The sequence below is a fragment of the Chroicocephalus ridibundus genome, chromosome 5 (genome assembly GCF_963924245.1).
Source record: "Chroicocephalus ridibundus chromosome 5, bChrRid1.1, whole genome shotgun sequence".
Classification (NCBI taxonomy): Eukaryota; Metazoa; Chordata; class Aves; order Charadriiformes; family Laridae; genus Chroicocephalus; species Chroicocephalus ridibundus.
In genome coordinates this window covers 35,383,974-35,405,354 of record NC_086288.1, presented here as the reverse complement: position 1 = coordinate 35,405,354, position 21,381 = coordinate 35,383,974, and the positions used below count along the sequence as shown (strand labels likewise).

The window sequence follows — 21,381 nt, the reverse complement described above, 5'->3', positions numbered from 1 at the left end:
TTGTTGGCCATTCATGTAAGCCACTTTAGAGAAAATTTAAAAGCTGCTCCAAATAAACTGTATAAGATCAGATATATCAGCAAGGGAAAAAAAAAAGTAGGTCTTTAAACAATGACAACACCCATCCACACTACTCCAGTCACTGGGAATTTTGCAGTCTCACAGTAGTAGATCCTCTAAGGCCTGACAGTTATATTGGTAGGCACTAAGATGTGATGCAGTCGTGCAGTGCATAGAGGAAATGAGTTAAACAGAGTTTAGGATTTAAATTCTTTTCAAGGCTTCAAAAATCTGCAACCAGAAACAACCAAAAGGAACAATATTTTATTAGTGTTGTAGTTTAGGCACTTAGGCACTCTTTAAATCTTTTTATATGGTCAAAAAAATTCATTTCTGTTGAATGAGGGTCAAAAGTTCATCTTTCTGCCTTTTTATAATGTAATGCTTAGGTTCAAGATATTTTGACAAGCCTTTATTCAATATTTTTATCTTTGGATACAATGATTAGAATAATTTAATATTTATTTCCTATTGAACACCTCATAATAAACATCATTATATCTGCAGCAACATATGTAAGAAAGAAAGCATCTCATTGGCATATTAAAGTTTAGCCTAATCAACTTTCTTCCTCTTTATTCAAGCATCAGAGAATCACACAAGCTAGAATGGTAATAGCAAGCAGACCACAAGACCTAATGTGTATGTCTGCACATAAATAGTCTTCTTTGCCTTAGTCAAATTCAATGTTTGAGTGAAGCAGATTTCATTTCCAATTAAAATCTTTTAGCTGAAGGAGAAGGAAAACTTAATACAATTCAGGCTTCAAATGCCTAGATAAGCTGATCTGCTAACATTTTGTCTAGCATTTCTTAATCAGGTAAGATTAATTTCTAACTACAGACAGACATTTATTACTGGCTTTTCCTCTCTCCCCTCCATGCCCAACATGGGCACCGCATTTTGTGACACTCCCATAAAGCTTTTCATGGTAGCAGGTTTGCTTTACAAAAGATCTCAGAAAAAAAACGTTTGCCTGAACCCCTCCTTTCCAAATTGAAGAGAGCTCTTGGGCAGGATATACTATGGCATCCAACACTGTCTTCAACTGTATCTCCACTGAAGTCAATGAAAACATTCTGATCAGCTGTAATGAAATGTGAATTAATACCCACTGACTCTGAAATCCCATCCACTAACTCCCACCTCTAACCAGACCGGCATATTTCAGTACAATGACCTAATTAGAGACCCATGCATATCTTCACTACTGTAATTTAACTGAATTTACAGAAACTTTTTAATTTGCATAATCAAGGATGCAGGTACTTCTAGAATTAGATTTCACAAAGCTAATTCCAGCCCTTCAAAGTTCAGGTCTCAAGTAAAAGGCTCTCACCAGTCACAAGCCCCCCTTCTCTAAAATCACATTTGAATAATCACATTGTTAATCTTCTGCTTTCCATTTGTTTGAATTAAAAGAACAGCCAGAGAAAAAGGATGAGTCTGCTCTTTGCCAGCCTTCTTCCTCATCTCACACACACGCTTAATTCCTCTGTCACAGGGCTGTGTAGTGTATACCTTAGCTTTGTATGTTTTGGCTTTTAGAACAACGTAAGTTTGGATTACCCGAGGGCACTTCCCAGATATCTGGTAAAATTTAGAATGTGGGGTTTTGTTCTCCCTAGTCATAGCTTTTGCCTTACCCACACAGAAAGCCTGAAAGCTTTAAGCATTTTCTTCAAAAAGTTTTGTAAGACTGTCATGACTTAAACAACATGCTTACATACAAGTGAACCACCCAAATCCCTTGTGTGACTTTATAATTCAGTCAGATATGATTGTGTCAGTCACACTATTGCTTCCTAAATGTATTGTTTTCTTTGTGAGGCAGAACAAAATTTTGCCAGCAGTGAGCTCAGTTTATTAGTTCTAGTGCTCATTAAGAGTGTAACTGACATTCTGAATTTTTTATTTAGCCTCAATGAGTATTTAGCCTACACTGACTATTTCAGAGTACAGAAAAAAATTAGATTACACTTTCACGGGATACATGAGCAAGTGACATGGTGGGAAGTACAGAGGTGAAGAGAAAAAACAAGGTTTAAAAGGTATATTGTGAAGTCACTTCATCAGAATATCAAGGATAAGTACTTTTTTATTTTTCTGAGAGAAGCATACAGGCAGTGAGCAACACCTGCACAAGTTCAGGAAATATTTTTCTAGACAAGATCTTATGCCTGTCAGGTTGCCAAGCTATTCTGTGATCTTTTGAGAAAAAGCTAGTCAGAGATAAGGCGTGCTTTCTTGTGACAAGCATTTAATTTAATATTGGGTGCGCTCTCTTATTACACTCTATAGGCAGAAAATACGCTGCACCTGTAAAAGCATGGATCCTAGATTCTGGGCTGGCTTTCACTTCAAATAAAACCCAAGCATGGACTTTTCAGGATGGGTGACTGCGAAGTGGCTACACTACTCATTACATATTATGAAGTAATGAACCTAGAATTTCAAAGCCTTCCCTGTCCTGGTTGTTGTACCTGCCCCTAAATGATTGTAGATCAATGTTTCCAAATCAGGATGCTTATATCCAACAAACGCTGCAGGTTTTTAGCAGCTGAGAGTAAATCTGATCTTGTTTTAATGTGTAAGTAGAAGATAAGAATTTTCTGTTAGGTTCAAAAGTTCCGTAACATATGTGTCCTATTACCTCGATTTAACAAGAGCAGATATTTGTGCTTGCGTTGGGTGAATATGAGGAAGCATTTCTTTATAGTTCAAACACAGGAAACCATCTCTCATGGTTAAGATACTACAAGCAACAAAGATGCCACAACAGAGGATGAGAGGATGCGCACAAAAGGAATAGGATGCACACAAACGTATGGAAAATATGAGTGGTGCAAATAAGAGACCAACTGGGAGGGAAAGCATCTAATCTACATGGCCTGAGGAAGGCTGTTACAAGCAGTCAGGCAAGCCAATGAGAAAGTATCTGTGCATCAGTTTCTATCTGATTTTAATCAGAGAGGTTTAAATTCAGTATGGCTGAAAATATTGAAAAAACTTGTTTAAATAGAAACTCATTTCCGAGCTAATACAAAGAAAATCTGTTATTATTTAGATGAAATATGCTTGATGCTATTTTTTCCCTTGATAGTAAAAGTGTAATGGATCTGACCCTACCCAAAGCAATACGTAAAAATTAATGGGGAGAGAAGTCAATGCAGAACAACTGCTGGTTCTGTGAAGGCATTCTCCTCCAGCTACCACCTCAATCCTCTCTCACTCCCTGAAGCCCCCAGCAAAGCTGGTAGCAGCCACACAGTGCCCTCATGCTGTGTACCCATGAAGCCAGCAAAAGCTCGTTTCCTCAGTCAGGCCTAAAGTGCCCAGCACCCTGCCCTGCATACCCCTGCCCTTCAGCCAGACCTACCTGGCTAGCCTCAAGCAGCTCTGCCCAAGGCTTATCTCAGCTTCTCCCGTCACAAGGACTAATGTGTGCACTTCAGCTTTTCATTTTCTAGCTCCGCAAAGCTTTAAATTGGAGTCATCCTCAGCCTGACCCCAACTCTCCCAGATACTTCCTGAAGCAAGAAGATATTCCCATCACACACTACTCAGCATCCTAAAAGATATGCTACGCTTCAAGGCAAGCCAAGTTAAGTTTGGTTTACAAATCCACCTTTCCTTAGGAAGGAGTTCTCAGAGGTATAAGGTGATGTATTTTTAATTGTAGGCAAACCATTTTTTCCTAAGCACACCCAAAGAATCGCCAGCTGATAATGTAAAATGCAAAACAAGTAACATCTTCCATTTTTAATTTTTTCTGCATTTCACAATCAAATGGTTCCTATCACGATTGCTATAGCAGAAAACAACCGTGATTCATTTTAAAGACAGCCAATAAAATGCAAATAAAAACTATGAATGTATTAATCAGTAACCACTAGACACACATTGGTACAGTACATATTTTAAAAGTTACACCAGTTATTCATTAATCAGAGTGTAGAGCAAATCAGTTCCACAAGTGCATGTAATTCCAAGCAGGTCAGCAAAGGAGAGGGAACTGAGCTGTTCCTCTGTAAGAGTAATCACTACGTATCAGCTGAATTATTCCTATACCACCAATATACCTAAACTGAGTATCAAATAAAACAGTCCTCAGGAAGTAATCTTAAAATACTGGCACCTATTTCTTGGCTTGCATAGAAGCACAGCGTTCAGTTTACAACACAGCATCGCTCAGCTTTGCAATGTGATCTATTTACGTGTTTGCATAAGCCTGGCTGTGAGACAGGAGCTCCTATGCCTACCATAAAGCCACAAGGGTTAACACTAAAAATTGTGAAGGAAGCAGAGTTAGAGCTAATAGCTCTGACTTCTAATACTCTGGGAATACTGACACACTTGGGGTACTTTCCAATGAATCCACTGATATGATTTGAAGGTGTATGCGGGGGGATGCTGGGCAAAAAAAGTAGGTGGAGGAAAAAAACAAAGCAGCCTCCAAGGACTGATACATGAGATGCACAAAACACTGCAGATAAACAGAAGCTCTGTGTTTCTAGCTTGTGCTGACCCAAAGCATCCTAAGCTAGGACACCCTTTCATTTGGCTCCATGTCAATATGCTCACATAGCTTTCGGAACTGCTTCAGTGTGCAGATCAGTTAAGCTTATAAGGTCCCTGACACATACTGCCTAAACAACCATGCAGGTTCCCACAGCAATAGTTGATGCTAAAAGAAAGAGAGCTATGGAAACCCATTCCAAAGAGGCCAAGGCACGAGGTTCAGTGCTTGCAGGGCAAACAGTTTTGACCAAATGTGCTAAAAGATGATACTTTAAGGTGCTCCACTAAAAGCATCTGAGTTCTTTTTAAGAATCACTTGTCTTTGGTTGACATATTATAAAATCAAAGAACTAGTGTGATTCCAATTCACCCACTATCCTTTTAGAACAAAATATCCATGACAAACCAGACCAGTCTGTACACAGGAGTGCCTGCACATACCACAGGAGTTCATCTCACTTACATTTCCATCATGATTGGGGCAGGAGAGTGGTTTGCCCGCAGCAACAGCGGTGACAGTCTCCAAGATGGAAGACTCTTCAATGCTGTTGTCCGGTGTTCGCTGCAGGACATCCATCAGGTTGGTGATAAAGAAGTTGTTCTGGAGCGCAGAAACCCCTTTCTCTGGCAGAATGGAGGTCTGGCGGCACACGGGGCAAGAAAGGGTTAAGCTATGGGCTGGAATGTAATTCTGTAAGCACCTATGGGAAAGGGAGGTGGAAGGGGAGAAAAAGAGAGGCAAAGTATCATCAAAGAGGAAGAAAACTCCCTTCAGTTTAAGAACTGGTTTGAAGTCCTGGTACCCCTACTTATAAAAGGTAAGGCTTCAGAAGTAAGAGTAGTTATGGGGATATTTTTTTTTCCTTTAAACCTTTTTTCCTCTGCCACATGAAAAAAGGTTCAATAAGCTGGCATCATTTTAAGAGTTATGTGCCTTTCTTTGAGATATTTGTGCAGAGTGGATCCATGCTTCCAGAAGTCTGCTGCATCCTGCTCACAGGATAGTAAAGATGATAAACTATCAGATAAAGTTTGACAGACATGAAGTTATTGCATCAAGTATTTGAACCTGTGTTCTGACTGAACTGACTAACCGGTGGTTGACCCTTGTCTTTCCAATAGGATCTCCTTTATTAACTTGTATTTGTGGGTTTAGTGTTTCAGAGCTAAAAGCTGGTCCCAATGAAATCAATGGAAATTTTTCCATTTATTTCAATTAGGAAAGTTATTTGGCAGTTAGCCAGAATCAACAGAGCTCTCTCTACTACATAGAGAAGCATGTCCCAGGTTATCACAGTTTATGTTAAGGGGAGTTTTGGAGATTTTTGTTTGTGTTTGATTTGTGTGTGTGTGTGGTGGTTGAGTGGTGGTATTTCACAGAATATAAATCTCACACAAAAGTTCTGTGATTGACAATATGCAGCACACCAGCCTAGGTGACAGTTAGTGCCACTTTTGGCCTTGAAAATCAAGTTAACAACTGCTGGGCATGCAACATCCAACTGCAATTGGCAATTCAGTACAGTCCTGTAAGCACAGGAAGCTTTGCGGAATGCAGTTCTCCAGGGGAGCAGCGCTACACCATATTTCTCATGAGATGCCAACCAAGAAAGTGCGGCCTCGCACAGCTGCACAGCTCTTACCCACTTTCAAAGGCTTTGCTTGCACCACTCTTCATCCTTCCTTGGCAGCCCTTCTCCTGACCCCCCAGTAAGGGCTCTGTGAAAGGAGAGCTTAGGCTTTGCGCATCAGCAGTACACTGGAAGAGTTCTTCCAGCCTCTCTCCATAACCAGATCAGCGTAAGAGGATTAAGTGAAGTGAAGTGTAAGTGAAAACCAGAAGCTGAATTTAGGATTTCCACATTAACTGAAGTCAAGAACCTTAAGACATGGTGGCAAAAATCTTCACTTCACTGGCTTCAGTGAGAGTTTCACTGCTGATTTGAGTAAAGTTGGGGTTTCCTATTCTTCTACAAAAGAACAGTTCATCTGACACATTCAGAGATCCACAATTTTTCTTGCACCTTGTGTAAAATTAGATGCACATACCACAATTCTAAGAGGTGTAAATCTGCTGAACTAAATGTTCACACAAAATATCATTTATTAAAATTCTCCTGCCATTCAATATAGAATCGAAAGAGCTGCATCCCATCATCAGATAAAGAACTCTAACCAGTAATTCTTCAGCTAACTTCTCTGCAGATGCTCTTTTTTCTCCACCATTTGATCGATAATATAACATTAAAATATCATTATGTATTTTCAATTAATTCAGCTAAATACAATAAAAGACAGGCTGCTGTTTTATCAGATCTGTTTTCAGAGAGTTTTTCCACTTCAGTCAACCAAGCTGCAGAATGAAGACATTTAATCATAGGTTATTAATAATGTATATATCATGTCTAACCCTTGGACATTAAAGGATGGGATAATTATTTCTCTGCTTAGTAAAACAACAAAGAAAGGTTTTTATTGTTTGTAATTATAGGCTAATTGGTCTAAATTCAAGGCCATTCATTTGAGGTCCAAATTCTGACTGACATCACCTTTCACATTGTTGTAACTGTATTCATTAGTTTCATTAGATTTACTTTTTACTTACTCTTGCATCAAGGCAACTATTCCAAATATTCCACTGCTGTCTGTTCTTCCTGTCTCCCACAATTAACAGTGGTTTTCTACATCCCTGTCTCTCCAGCCTTCCCAGACTTTATCATGCCTTAACATGACCTTTACAAGTAGAAAAAAGTCCCAATCCACCAAAGGATGCAGAGTTCTGTGCTTGTTGCACCACACAAATACCTAGTTACCAGCATGAGGAAAGGACTTACCTCTCACAGAAAGTGTGCAGGCAGGGAAGTACTTTGGGGTTCTTGTAACGGTCCAGGCATATGCTGCAAATCAGAAACTGCTTGTCAATCTGACGGACCACAGGACTTGGGATGTTGGAGCCTTCACTGGCCATCCTAGACCACTGACATATGGGTCCTGTTCCCTTCTACCCTGCACACTGCTGCAGTGGGGTGGGGAAAAGAAGAAAAGACAAAAAAAGGCTTATAAACTCCATGAAATAACAAAACCAACAACTAATTCACTCATGTTTCATCCTTATGCAGAAATTCATGTTTCCATATAAAACAAAAACAGTGAAGAATTAAACTTCTAAAATGGTTTATCACGGATGAGAACCTGGAAAACAGCCAAGTCTACACCACCACACATAAGACCTCTGTCTGAGCAGGCATTCTGGAAAGGCACGTTGCCTCTGGACTGAAAGAGTTACAGGGCTGTGTGGTTTTAAAGAAATCCCACGATAAAAACGTTCTTGCACCAGTAGGTTCAGCCAGTGCTAACAAACATAGGATTTCTTACATCTACAGTATTGCTGGCAAAATGCTTAAACTGGAACCGCACCAGCCACTCAAATGGCCATGTCACAGACAGAGTTTGAAAACGGTTCACCCAGCAATTTTTTTTCCTTATTAGTGCTGGTGTTGCCAAAGATATGGTAGGTTTGGACTCCAGGAAGCCCCCAAGAAGGAACCTCCAGAACCAGACAGCCCCTGGGAAGGGAATGCTCAAATTCTGCATCAGCAACCAGGATGAGGTAGGTGAAGCAAAAATCCTCGCGATAAAAGAAACTGAGCAAAGAAGATGCAACTGATAGCTGCTGAGAATCAGCAAAGGTAGGACGAAGGATACATGAAGCACATCCAAATAATAAATGCAAGAAAAGTGGCATTCTAGGCAGAAAGAGTAGTAAGAGTCACATTTCCAGTACTGAAGACTCTTCATAACCCTGGCATATAAAGCATGACATAAAAGGGTAAGAAAAAAGGTCTACTGACTGACAGAATTAAAATTGCAGGTATATGGTACACCTCCTGTCCTGGAAAAAAAGGCACAAGGAGAGAAAAACTTAAGTTTCTTTTCAACTGGTGATACAGATTATAGCCAACAATTCATACGTGGAAAGAGAAGACAGGGGAGGAAAAGGAAGGACGCAACCTCAGAGAAAAGTAAACTGCCTGCTAAAATAGTTTAGGAAAACCTGACAAGCAGAGGCCCTGGCAGGGTGGCCCAGCAAGAACTCCTCTCCATCAGCATTTCTGACAGGCTGGAGCACTGGGAGGTACAGGCTCACTCCCCAGGGAGCTGACGGCAGCGTCTCTGTCGCAGCACTTTCTGCCAGTCCTCCCGCACCCGCAGCGAAACAGGGGCTCCTCTTCCGTGCCAGCTGCGGGCCCAGCTGGGCTCCTTCACTGCAGGTACACTCCTAACGTAGTCACTTCTTCCCTAAACATTTTCTACCCCAGTTTTTAGTCATCCATTTCAGGCAATTTGATATTTGGCTTGAGGGCGGTTCAGGCTTTCCAAGACAGAAATAACAAGCCCTCTGCCTTGGTGCTGATTGTGCTCATTCAAAGGTTACTCAATTCCACAACGATTTGCACAACCTGTAGTGTTTTATCGGCAGCGTTACAGCAGATCTTCTTCCTGTGCTGAATGCCTGGCACACTAATCTGGCAGAGCTGAACTCATGCAGTTCTTCCTGAGCTATGTATTTAGCCATACAGGTATTGTTTACTTACTCCATTGACCAAATGGCTATTTCTAGGATAATGACGGTGATTATTCAGTACAGATCACACTGACAACAATTTCCTGGGGAATCACCTTTGTGCTAGCAAGTACAACAGCATAAAGTTATTCACAATTTAAATACCCGACAGCGGTAACTGACGTAATTTGATGCACAATGCTTATGGCAGGCCCTTTTGTTTCCTTTTTATCCCAGAAAGGGGAATCTGCAAGGTTAAAAATTGCCACAATGCTTGTAACATATGTTTGTTCATGAACCAAAAATGCATGGTTTCAGAACTGATTATTTGTTTCACTTTTTTCATTTCTTTCCCCATAGTCAGATAAAATGTGACTATTGCATAAAAAAAAATATAATTTCATCTATTTAAATGCCATAAATCCCACATAATAAACCTTAGGAGATCAACTAGGAACCCGTGTTACTTTTTAAAAGCTTGAGTTAAAAATGGCTTTTACAAGAAGTGGAATGAAAATATCCAGCTTTCACAAATGGGAGTAGAAAGAGTAGGGTATCAAATATGCATTAATGTATTCATGCATTTGGCAGTGTAACATGTGGAACTTCAGTGATGCGTTTCAAAAGAAAATGCAGTTCACCACTGATGCAGCTGTGTTTGCCTCCCACGCTCCCAACCAACAGCTAAGGGTGGAGACCCAAAGAAAGCAGGGAAGATAATCAGAAGCAGGAAGACTTCTTATCAAAAGCACCGTTTCCAAACTGGATATCGATACATTATGAACAATATAAATTTTTTGGTTTAGACTAAGCACAGACTATTTTAAAAAAATTATACTTAAAATATGAAAGAATAGGTCTCTAGTGAATGCTGCCTGTCATTTAACAGGAAAAAAGTTATCTAGCAACCAGATATTTTCTGTAATATTTTCTTTTAGCCATCAAGTACAGCTACACTAGCACATAGCGTTTTTACAAAGAAAATTCCTGCTGCCTGAAAAATTTCATATTGATTTAATCTGAGCTTCATCTTAGTCTTTTACATTCCCCCAATCTCATTGCAAAATCAGGTGATTCTTAGCATTTGTTACACAAAGCTCATACCAGCCACTTTAATTTTCAAATGTTCACGCTTTAAGCTTCGTCAGGGAAATTCTAACAATTCATAAATAAGTGCTTTTAGTATTCGATGTTTTATCTGGAACACAGCAGGCCATGATTGTCATTTATCCCCTGTGCTTACATAAATCAGATTTAAAACATGCACCTGAAAATAGAATTTCATCAGTACATTTCAAGCTTTGGCCACTACCTGGTACAACATCATCTTACACAAGTAGTTAATTTAAAAAGTTTTTTGAGTATGGAATTTCTAGAATTCTGCAGCCTCCCAGAGACAACTCCACCTTTAAAGCAGTTTTGATGAATGTAATATAGCTACAAGAAGGATTATTTTTCCCATAGACTTAATGAAAGCAACTGTAAAATCAAAGACTGTTTGAGAAAAAGCTAGAGATTTTAGGTGATACTTTTGAATTTCACCAAAGACAGTATTTATTCTGATTTACTGCAGTGCTCACAGCGTTTCCCCAAAACAGCAACGTGACTTTCAGATGTATTAGTAGTGGGAGATTCACAAAGTAACACTATTTTTACAGGAAAAAAATTATTTTTTTGTAGTAGCATCTTCTGATCTCAGAAACTGCCAGAGCTCTTTTTGGAGGGTCATTCTGTCTCACAATCTAATAAAGAGCAGCTGAAGCATGAGCTTTGAAAATAAGCCTGAGAATCACTTCTCCATATATTTACAGTCCGTAATTTAAACATGCGAAGCCAAAGGTTTGTGAAACATTGCACCAAACGACATGAAACCCCACCCATTCATCTATAAGAGGCACACGCTAGAAACCCAGTTCAGGTTTGCTAAATCAAGTGCAGAAAAGGGTTCTGAAATGTATACTCTTTGTCACCCCTTTAAGGCTCAAGGGTTGTTATCTTTCCAGCTACCCCAAAGGTAACATTATTCTTTTTCCTTCTGCTGGGGGATATGACTATTGATTTTATTTCAAAATACACTATACAGCAAAGAAAGGAGAAAACAATGGCTCTCTAAGCTAGTGGAAAGCCTTGCCCTGCTACGCGTGCATGCCTTCAGGAACTGAAGTCAGGGTGTGGCCCCACCCAGATAAAAAGAACTTCCTATAGTATTGGAAAAAAGAAAAAACCCGACATTAAGGTACAGCAAATAACAGTTCCAGAAGAGCTGTTTCAGATAAATAGAGCCATATAATAGGAAAGGGCACCCTTTCTACAGGTATCTTCAAACAAGCTCTGGTATCCCTCCACAGTTACCAAATTCTCTATTAGTGTGTGGCCCAGTCGAGAAAAAGACATTGGGAAAACTTCTAACGGTCCGTTCAGTTCCCAGGATTTATTCCGAAAAGAGCAGAATTCTCTGTTGCTGATACACTGCTATCACTGAACTCCACCCAGCCAGAGCTGCAACTAGCCTGAAAAGTACAGCCTGAGGAGAACAAATTGCTCGCAGCTTGTTCATCCTCTTCTTATCAATGGTATTCACAACCCAGAGGGTCCTATTCATGTATTATGAATGAATAGGTTTCCAATGGCAACATTTCCAAAAGAACGGTTAGGCCTCAAGCCCTAAGAAAGGGTGGGGAACCTCAATAACGTTGCTTCAAGGCTTGGGGGAGCTGGGGCTTAAAAGTCCTTAAAACAGATATATCGCCTGTCCACAGTCTTCAGGAATAAAGAACAGATTCAAGCCATTTCTAGCAGTAGCCCCAAAATTAGCTGACACAGAGCACACCAAGCAAATTAATAATCATAACAGCCACACAGTCCACTTGTGTAAAAGGCTGGATAAGCTAAATTTGCATTCCTTTCTCTCCCACTCTTGCAATCAGCTTGGTGCCTTGTTTAAAACACAGCAACCCTCTTCATTCTTACAGCATGCAGAAGCATAATGAACGATCGGGGGCCAAAACAGAAGGAGCAACCCAGCAGCAGCCACCAGGAATAACACTGAGCAAACTTGAGCATTTTAGACCTACCCATCTTTGTAGAAAAATAGCTTAATCAGTGCAGTGCTGAGGATAAAATCCTTGCAGGGACGGAGCTGCAGTTCCGCAGTAATCCAAACGAACAAACCATCATCTGTTAATATTTCAAGCCTCACGCGTAAAACTGTTTAAGAATCCCTATCACAGCACAGTCATTATTAGATGCACAAGAGATTTTGTGCTCTAAGGAATGACGCTCCATTCCACGAAGAGGACAGGTGGAAAGAAAAACAGAAGAATAAGAGGAGGCCCAGTGAAGTCGTCATGAATTTTTTTTTTTCCCCAGGGTCATTTACAAGTGGGAGACCCCTTCAGGATTCAAACCAATCAATCTTTATTTAGCACATCTTTTTCTCACTCAGCCCGTGTAGAAAGACTGCAGCAAATGGTGCAAGGGATTGTGGGATGGGGATGCAGCAGAGAGCTGCAACGAGATTCGCTGGGCGATTTTTTTTTCCTCCCTACTCAGCAATCAGCTGTTTCGAGGCTCCGCGCAGGGCCATTGAATTTGGTCACCAGAATGTTATTACAGGATTAGCAGGCGGAGACAGCTACCACTGTGCATCTGGCATGTCAATGCAGCTAAGACAGACATATGCAAATACTACCCGCAAATCGGAAAAAGGATTTCACTCCGAAAGGGAGAGTACCTATTACGTAACGTGCATTACCAGGAGAGTCGCCACAGATGAAACGAAAGCACTTTCTTTTATAAAGAAGATAAAGCTAAACACTTAATGATTCCACTCTGATTTTTCCAGGATTCAGGGTATTTCTTGGGACATAATTCTCCGCTGCTCCAACTTGCAGCAACAACAAAAGACCTCACAAACGCTCTTTGTCTCTCCAGATGTTTGAAGCAGAAGCAGAGAATCTCTTCACAAAGCTGCACTACTGACACACAAACCAGCAGCAGTTTCTTCTACTACAGAGCTGTGTATTCCACCTGACTCAGACTCGAGCCAAATATTTAAGGCAGCAATTAGTAAACTCATATTCAAGGAATGCAAGAATCAAAGCTAACAGTCTATTCGACTTGTGTACAAACATTAATTCAACAGTGTATGCTCTTAGTTAATCTATTTACTTATTAAAAAAAAAAATTAAAATCACAGATCAATTCAGGCTGGTGTCTGGTATTTTTCAGCTATGCAGGGAAAGTTGTTAAAAAGATGCTTGTGAATAAACAGACAATACTGAAGTAAAGCAACATAGAATTAGCTTTGTCTTCCAGTATAACAGCTGGTGGTTTTTGCAGACAAGGTAGTATTTGCATCTCTAAATACAGTGAATCTTCTATTTTGAAAAAACAAATCATATGCAAGTATTTCAGCTAACTGAGGCTAACAAAGCTTCCTACAAATAAAAGGACACAAAGGTCCATTTGCATCAAGGAGAAAAAACTTGGGGTTTAAATACTGTCTGTGCTACTCTGACTGAATTAGGACAGATAGAGTGTTTTTAGAAGTTTAAAACATTGTCCTAAACTCTTTAAGCACAGTTTCCAGAATATATTTATTCCAGCCTTGGACTGATGAAATAAATAGTATTAATAATCATTTAGCATGATTGAGATGTAATCTAAATTCCTGTTAAAAATGTAGATTCTGCATACATCATTTACTTTCCACTTGGCCATCATTTAGCCAGATGATTGGTTTTATGCATCAGGCAGATCCAGCCTGGTTTCCCTGGGTAATGCTCCTAGGGCGAAAGCATGTTGTAATCCAGTTTATAACCTGAAATGAAACATCAGGCAGCGTGTGTGCATGTGTTAGGATTTTGGCCGCTTGTGCCAAAATACTGCTCCTCTGATTCCTCGAATGTGTGCTGAACTGGGTCAAAGAGAGAGAACAAGGTAAGTTTCATTTTAGCTCCAACATTCAGCAGGTCAGAAGAAGCAGGCATCTGCACAGCAGATTTCACAGTTTAAAAAAAGCCCACAGATTTCAGGCACATTTTTGGAGGGTTGGGTTTTTACATTTAGCTGTGGGGTTTTTTGTTTTCTTTTTAAACTGTGTAGAGAACCCCCATTGCAAAGAACAAGCAACATACTTCACTCCCACAACAAGGAGATCCAGGGCCTTTTGTTTCTGCCACTGGAACAAAGACGCACTTAAAACGAAAATCAAGAGAGAAAATTCCGAAGTGGCACCCCCAGAAGTGAGGTGGAAGACTTTCAGAGAAGCGTGCAGTCATCACTTAGCTGTTTGCTTTTCCTTGCTCATTTCAAGCATCAAATTTACATACCCTAAACCAGAACAACAAATATTGCTCAAACGACTATTTCCATTTACAGTCAGTATTAAGGACTATACACCCCTCTAATCAGAACTGATCCCATAACGTACCTCATGGCCAAAGGAGACTGCAGGAGTCACAGCTGCAGCCACTCTCACAGGGATCTACACCTCCAAAGGAGAGATTGCTTCAAAGTGCAGTTCCCTTATAATTAACTCTGAGAAGCCGCCTGCTGACAGTGATCTAAGATTCTGCAAATAATCCTGCTTCTTCAACAAAACAAAAATGTGGTACTGTGGCAAGGAAAATGAGACAAAAGTCTGAGCACGTCCCTTGAGATTTTTGTTCTTATATGTTGAATGTTGCTATGTGGCTTTCTTCTCCCGAGTCAAGAGGAAATTGATTTGTAGCTCAGTGAACAGTCTTGTACTTTACCCCCATAGCAGTTACTACCAGCCTCTTTCAAATAGGTTCATTATATTTGTATGTGTTTATTATATTATATGGGAGATGGGAGTGGGGGTTGTTGTTATGTGCTTGGTTTTGGTTTGTTTGTTTGTTTTTTTAAAAAAAGAACAGGCTACTTTCCCTCAGAAATTTGCTGCACTCGTCATTGCTGCTGACTTACCTGCATCACGGCTGGCTAGTGAAGTAAGTTCTGGAGAAGAAAATACACAGCACATGCCATCTTCATAGTGCCATGGAAGAGTGGTCCAGACACTGTTATCACCCCTGTAATTATCATATTTTTGGAATAAGTTATTCTTTTCCCTGTTCCAAACACAACCTGAATTCATATTCTTAGGGAGCCCATAAATAGTAAGTTACCAAAAACCCCCACAGCTAATTTACAGGCAATAGGTAGATATTGGTATATTCTTCCCTAATATTAAATAAGTCATCCAAACACTCCAGGTTAACAAAACAACCAAGATTAATGGCCTGCACTGAAGCCTCTTTTATAAATTGACTGAAGGGAGAGTAGTCTAACTCAGCCTGCTGTACAAGAGATTTTAAGGTCAGCAGAAAAAAAAATTATCGGGTTAGCCCAAACTAAATGGCCAACTAATACAGTCCTTGCAGTTAAAACTGACTGGAAAATAAGAGGTGGGAGAGACTAGAAATCAATTACCCACAGCTGACATGCTGGGAATGAGGGCTAGTTCAGGAACACAAATACAGGAAAGGATGTGCTGTTACAGCTGTCACCCAGCTCCACGCCCTTAATTTGACCCTGGCACCAGGAAAGCAAGTGGGGTGAAACAACCAAGCTCTGTCATTGTGGGACTTTGCCCACACTGGGAATCAAGGGGCCTTAGTCATCCTGACGAGACGGCGGCGGTGGAGACACCTTTACCTTTTCCCACTGCAGCTGTGCACCCATGCAGAGCCAGCAACTCCCGCAGAGCAAGTGCAGCTTCCAGCCCTGACCCCACATTCTCCAATAGCCCAGGCCGTAGCTCACATGGGCTGGGAAAAGCCACAGCTTCCTCCCACTGCGGGCTTGTGGCTAAAGGGCATTGTCTGCCCCAAAAGGAGCTCTGCCAGGTCCTGGTTCCTACCAGCCATATGGTGGAGCCACGATCACTCCCCCATCTTGTGATCCAGTGGAGCAGATGCTTTTCCCTGAAGCTTGTGACCCAACACATGGCTTGTCATAGCCTGGGAGGCAAAGAACTTGAAAGGTTTGCCTGGGATGTAACGCTGAGCTGCTGGAGACCTTCCCAGCCCTCCCAACATCCATCCTCCTAATGCCTTTGCCACCTTATTCTGTTTCCTTCTAACTTTTGCTTATGCCTAGTTTAGCTTGCCAAGGTTGCGGCTTTTGTAGCACAAACTGCAGCCAGGCTGGGACAGCCTGACCTCCCTGCTCAGCCAGCCAAGCTTCGCTGATGTTGACTGCACTCCCTGCCTGTCTCCAGCAGTGATGTTGCAAGTCAGGCAGCACCAACACAATCTGCTGTTCTCCACTTTGTGTTATTCTTTCTCTTTCCCCTTTTGCGTTTGCCATTGAGGTGGCAGGGCCAGGCACTATGGTCACCAGAAACAAGTTCTGTATTCCGGCATTTCTTCTGCACAACAATGGGCTCACTTTCAGTACCACTGTCAGATGTCGATTTCATGAACTGGGTTTCTTTTAAAAGCTTTTAACTACTAAAGGCACAGAAATAACAGGAACAGAAACCACTGCTATAAATTAAAGCCTTGCTTAATAGTTTTACATGTTTAATGCTTTGTTGCTTTTTCCTCCTTCCTTTCCTCAGTCTGTAATCAAAGCTTATAACAGGGTGAACACCTGAAATACATGGGTTGGCCTCTTAAGACATCAATGTACTTTATACTCTGATTTGTAGAGGATGGAAGGGTTATGGCTGGCATCTAATACCCCCTTTTCTTCCCTTTCCCCATCCCCACAATTTCTGCCTCCCTGGCCAGTACCCCTTTGCCACCCTTTGGTGGTGCGATAGTCCTGCTTCCATCCCCACAGACTCCCAGACCTCATCTCCCAACTGTCCTGTCCTTGGACGGAGAGGGCACGTTCAGGTGGCTGCCCTGCACACACCAAGGGACAAGACTGGCAGGTTAGAGCTCATGTGATCAGACAGTCATCACTCAACTGAGATACGATACCTACTTTAGGCTGAGGTTTTCAGGACCTCATTTTGGGTCAGGGCCTTGCACAATAAATTCCAACACACTTGGAGCACACTGGATTTACCGCACGTGCAAGAACAATTTCAGTGCTTGCAGTGGAAGTCCAGGAATCCCCAACCAAATGGCCAGTGTTCTCATGAACAAGATTTCAGAGGGAAGGGGTAGGAAATGAGGGGAAAAGAGCACGCCAAGGGAAATGATAGGATTAAGCTGTCATGTATCAGGTTAAATGACAGCCTCAGAGCTGTCATTTAGGGCCCTCTCCATGTTTAATAAAATATAATATTCTCAGATGAGCTATTAAAAAAAAAAAAGCCAACATCCGCAGTGAGGTAGGTCCAAGTAATTATTTCAGGGGCTAGATGTTGTGCAGGCCTAAATAAAAGGATTTAAAATTGTGCACTTGCCATCCAAAGCAGTGAGTCAGAGCATCTATACTGAAAAAAACCCTACCCTGATTAACTGCTTAGTGCTGTTAACATCACATTGTACAATTTTAACTCTCTAGGCCTACCTGTTTTGTTGACACTGACAGATCTCTGTTTGGCCTTTATAGGTACACAAGGCTCAAATCAAACCAAGCTAAACTGACAAATAATTAAAACTGCACATGGAATCACTGCTACTTCCATAAACATCTGCTCTGAAATACTACTTGAAATAAAAGTGCCCGAATGGAGACTCCATACTAATCACTGTTAACCCCTCCAGGCACAGGATAACAGGCAGTACAGACAAGAAGCAGGAGGCTGAGCAGAAATCTATTTGGAAAGATGTCCCTGGCCTTTTCTACATACTGTTACATGTAAGGTACATTGAGAAATGCTCTAGGCATTTTCTTCAGAGTTCCTGAGCAATGGCAAGTAAAGTAAAAGCAAGTAGCAAATGCTCAGTGCTTTTGGTACTGAGCTGTGTGGTGAAGGTTGATCTGCTCAGAGACCATCCCCTCCACTCCCTCTTGAGACACTCCTCTGCATCTACCCCATGCTGCATCTCCACTTGATCTTACAGTTCTGCAGCTCTCCCTGTAGGAGAGGTGATACATATCAGGTACCAGAGCTTCATCATATATCCTCTGTTGATCAGTGCAAAGTAAAGTTCCTCTGCTTCTGTTTCCATTTACTTCAGTAGGATTTTGTTGAACTAGCACAAAGTTCAAATCAGCAAGGGAGAAGGCAGCACACCCAGCAATCACCATGTGCCATGTAACTTCTTCACAAAATTAACTTAGAGACTGCCAGACCTTTAGAATTTTTTTTCTTGCAACCTTCAAAATCCCACTTCCCAGCAGATACAGTATGTGGACAATAAACTGGAAAAAAAAAAAAAAGGTGTTTCACAGCAAGAAATAGCAGATGGAATCTAAGCATTAAAAAAGCAAACAATGGAGGCAGAAAGTGAAGGAATTCACGTCGTCTTAGCACACAGCAGATAGGGTGCCTGAGCTGCTAAGGTTTCCGCCAAAAACACATCTGGAAGAGGGACTAGGAAGGAAGGGTAAGGAAGAGCCCCTCTCCAACCCGTAAGAAGGCTGAATTCACGCTCACATCCTCAGCAGCACTTACACTGTTTAAAAGACGAAATACTGGTTGCTACACCTCCATATTTACCTTAGCTTTTGTACCGTACCCACCTCATTTTCTTGCCCAGAGCCCAGCAGCGTTGTTACCTTCTATGTCTGTTAAGTCTTCTGAACAGAAATGTCTTTCAAAAACACAGCAGTATGTCTAAATATTTATATCATCCTTAGGTTCAGAGAAGACCTTGCCCAAGCGTTAAGCAGCAGGCAGAAGTTTACCCAGGCAGGCTCTTTATGTTGGCAAAAACACAACACTGAACTTTCACAGCAAGTAGGTAAACATGTAGCTGCATACAGCAGGTAGGCTGGCAGCACCAGCAATAGCGAGAAACAATGTCAGAACAACCTTGGCAAAAGGAGCTCTGTGGGTTTTAACAATGGTTGTAGGCACAGGAGCTGAACCACCCAAACAGTAACAAAAAGCCATCTACAGCTCCCATGGGGAGCTGTGAGTGCACAGAGCCCAAGTGTGCCAGCTGCCAGGCTCTGTCCTCCTCCTCCTCCACACTCACGGGGTTGCTCCATTTGACTTAGCAGTAGTCAGCTCCAGCACTTCAGAACTTGGAAACACCCAATGGCTGAACTTCACCCAGTAAACACGTTTTTCCAGTCCTCAGCAAGGACACTCGTTTGCTGATTGCACACCAGCGTTCCTATTTAAAGAACTGTTGTTATGGGAAAAAGCTGAAACCTTTCTGCAGCACAGACAAAGTGGTCCCTGTATCTTGTGCCTTATCTGCAGAAATGCATCAATTCCCAGTATGTGTTTCCACAGCAGAGTTTCACTACAGCCACAGTAAGATGTAGTTATGTGACTGCAAAACTGTGGGGCAGGGCTGGATCTCTAGACAGTCCTTGTGGCCCTTCCTCAGGCCTTTTCCTCAAGGAACAAGATTTTTATACAAGACACAAGCTGCATGGAGCAGCAGTAGAAAACGGTGTCCTCCGTTATCCTTCATCTCCAAAAATACCTCTCCTAAGCTTTTTCTTAGACATCTCTTCCAGGTTCTCATCACGCAGGGCAGGTTCAGGCCCGATGCCCAAGGCTCCTACAGGGGCATTGCCAGGCTGCTCATAAGCAAATGCCCAGCACTGACATAGGTCAGACTTCTGCAAAAATTACATTCTCAGAAGACCCTCATACGTATCTTCCTGCATGAATATCAGTCTTTTCAACTGACATCACAACTTACGAAGCAACAGCTAATCAAAGAGGAAGAAAGTAGAACCACTCATATGACACAATCTTAAGACTCTCCCAAACTGAACTGAGATCCACAGTACATTTATTTCTATATGAAAATACATCCATTTTACTTTACAGGAAAACCAGTACATTTTTAAGTACATGAAAAGCAAATTAGGAGACAGTCTAGAAAATAATAACCATGTGAATGCAGCTGTATTTTTAAATAAAAAAGGCACTTGGAAAAAACACTGGTATCAGGACAGCTAAGAACAGTATTGTCTAAAATCAGCCACATTATCATTTGGATTGTAATAGCACCTGGAAATCTCTCCCAAGCAACAGAATCCCACTGTGATAGGCACCGGCTACACCAAACACAGATCCTGTGCAAGCATAGGTAGCCCATGTCTTAACACCTCACACAATTCAACTATTGCCATTTAACCGTATCTGTGACACTGAGTACCTTTCTACACTATGAAATAAGTTTTAATAGCCATCCATTAATTTGGATAAGGGCTATTTTTGTAAAGAAAGAGGTGCAAGACAGTAGCTTATATAGCCTGAATTTGTCACAGAGAACAGGAGCAGATCTTAGTATCCGCTTCCCTTTGCAAACTCTATGAGGAGATATAAGAACTGCCTGACACTTTAGAAGTAGTCCTGGCAATGACTGTGACAAGATGTACCATGCTGTTACTGATACAGGTTATACGTAGTAAACAACAAAACCCATTAGAGATGCATGTAAGGTAGCCAGCTGTAGGCACTGCTGTTAAAAGTAATTGAGAAGTCCTAGTGGAAACCCAGTTACCAATAGGACGTACAGGCTCTGCACTATCTCAGGTACTGAACAACTTCTGTAACTCAGATACCACAGCGAGGGGCTGTTAGGATGTGTTTCAAATAACAAATGCTTTTGGAAGCCTGATGAAACAGCAATCACTAGGTTTTTGGTAGGTGGAGCAGGCTGTACTCTGAGTTAAATTTTATTTACAGTTTATTTTTTTATTTCCAATTTATATCTATTGCTTTTTAGTCTTTCTTTTTGTTGGACACAGATGAGAAACCTCTTTTAAGGCTACCAGTAACGTGCTGGATACTCCTTCATTCCCTGAGCTACAAAACCCTTTGCCCCAGGACGCTACAGTTGTTAATATTTTATAGGCATTCCAAGAGAGAAGAACAAATTCATAGTGGATAAATTGATTAGAGATTTTAAAATAAATCACCACTTAAAATAAAGACACCACTTCCACCAGAAGCAGAACTGGAAGCACAAATCATTGAAGATGAAAGAGCATTCTGGAGAGTACCATGGTATGTCTGATCTATTCTTATGCCCTTCTACAGGCATCCACTGTCAGACACCACCCAAATTATAAGGCTAGGCTAGATTTACTTTTGATTTGACCCAGACAAACCTTCAAAATAGTCAGTGTAGACATCACAGGAGCTGTCACTGTAGCTACTCCCTTTTGGCATAGTT

At 41.2% G+C, this 21,381-nt stretch overlaps 1 protein-coding gene across 11 annotated transcripts in view; it reads right to left on the bottom strand.

The window, feature by feature from the left end:
- The window catches only part of TRIM2 (tripartite motif containing 2), a 93,364-nt gene that overhangs the window by 33,770 nt on the left and 38,213 nt on the right, over positions 1 to 21,381 (bottom strand). For 7 of the 11 annotated variants that reach the window (XM_063335676.1, XM_063335681.1, XM_063335682.1 and 4 more), the window contains exons 2-3: positions 7,416 to 7,597; positions 5,045 to 5,282 (exon numbers count right to left, since the gene is read on the bottom strand). In XM_063335676.1, coding sequence (XP_063191746.1) covers positions 5,045 to 5,282; positions 7,416 to 7,549 — 372 coding nt within the window. In that variant the 5' untranslated portion in view covers positions 7,550 to 7,597. Of the gene's footprint in view, positions 1 to 5,044; positions 5,283 to 7,415; positions 7,598 to 12,219; positions 12,610 to 15,097; positions 15,202 to 21,381 lie in introns of those variants that run through there. The other 4 variants (XM_063335675.1, XM_063335678.1, XM_063335674.1 and 1 more) reach the window with 2 other exon arrangements.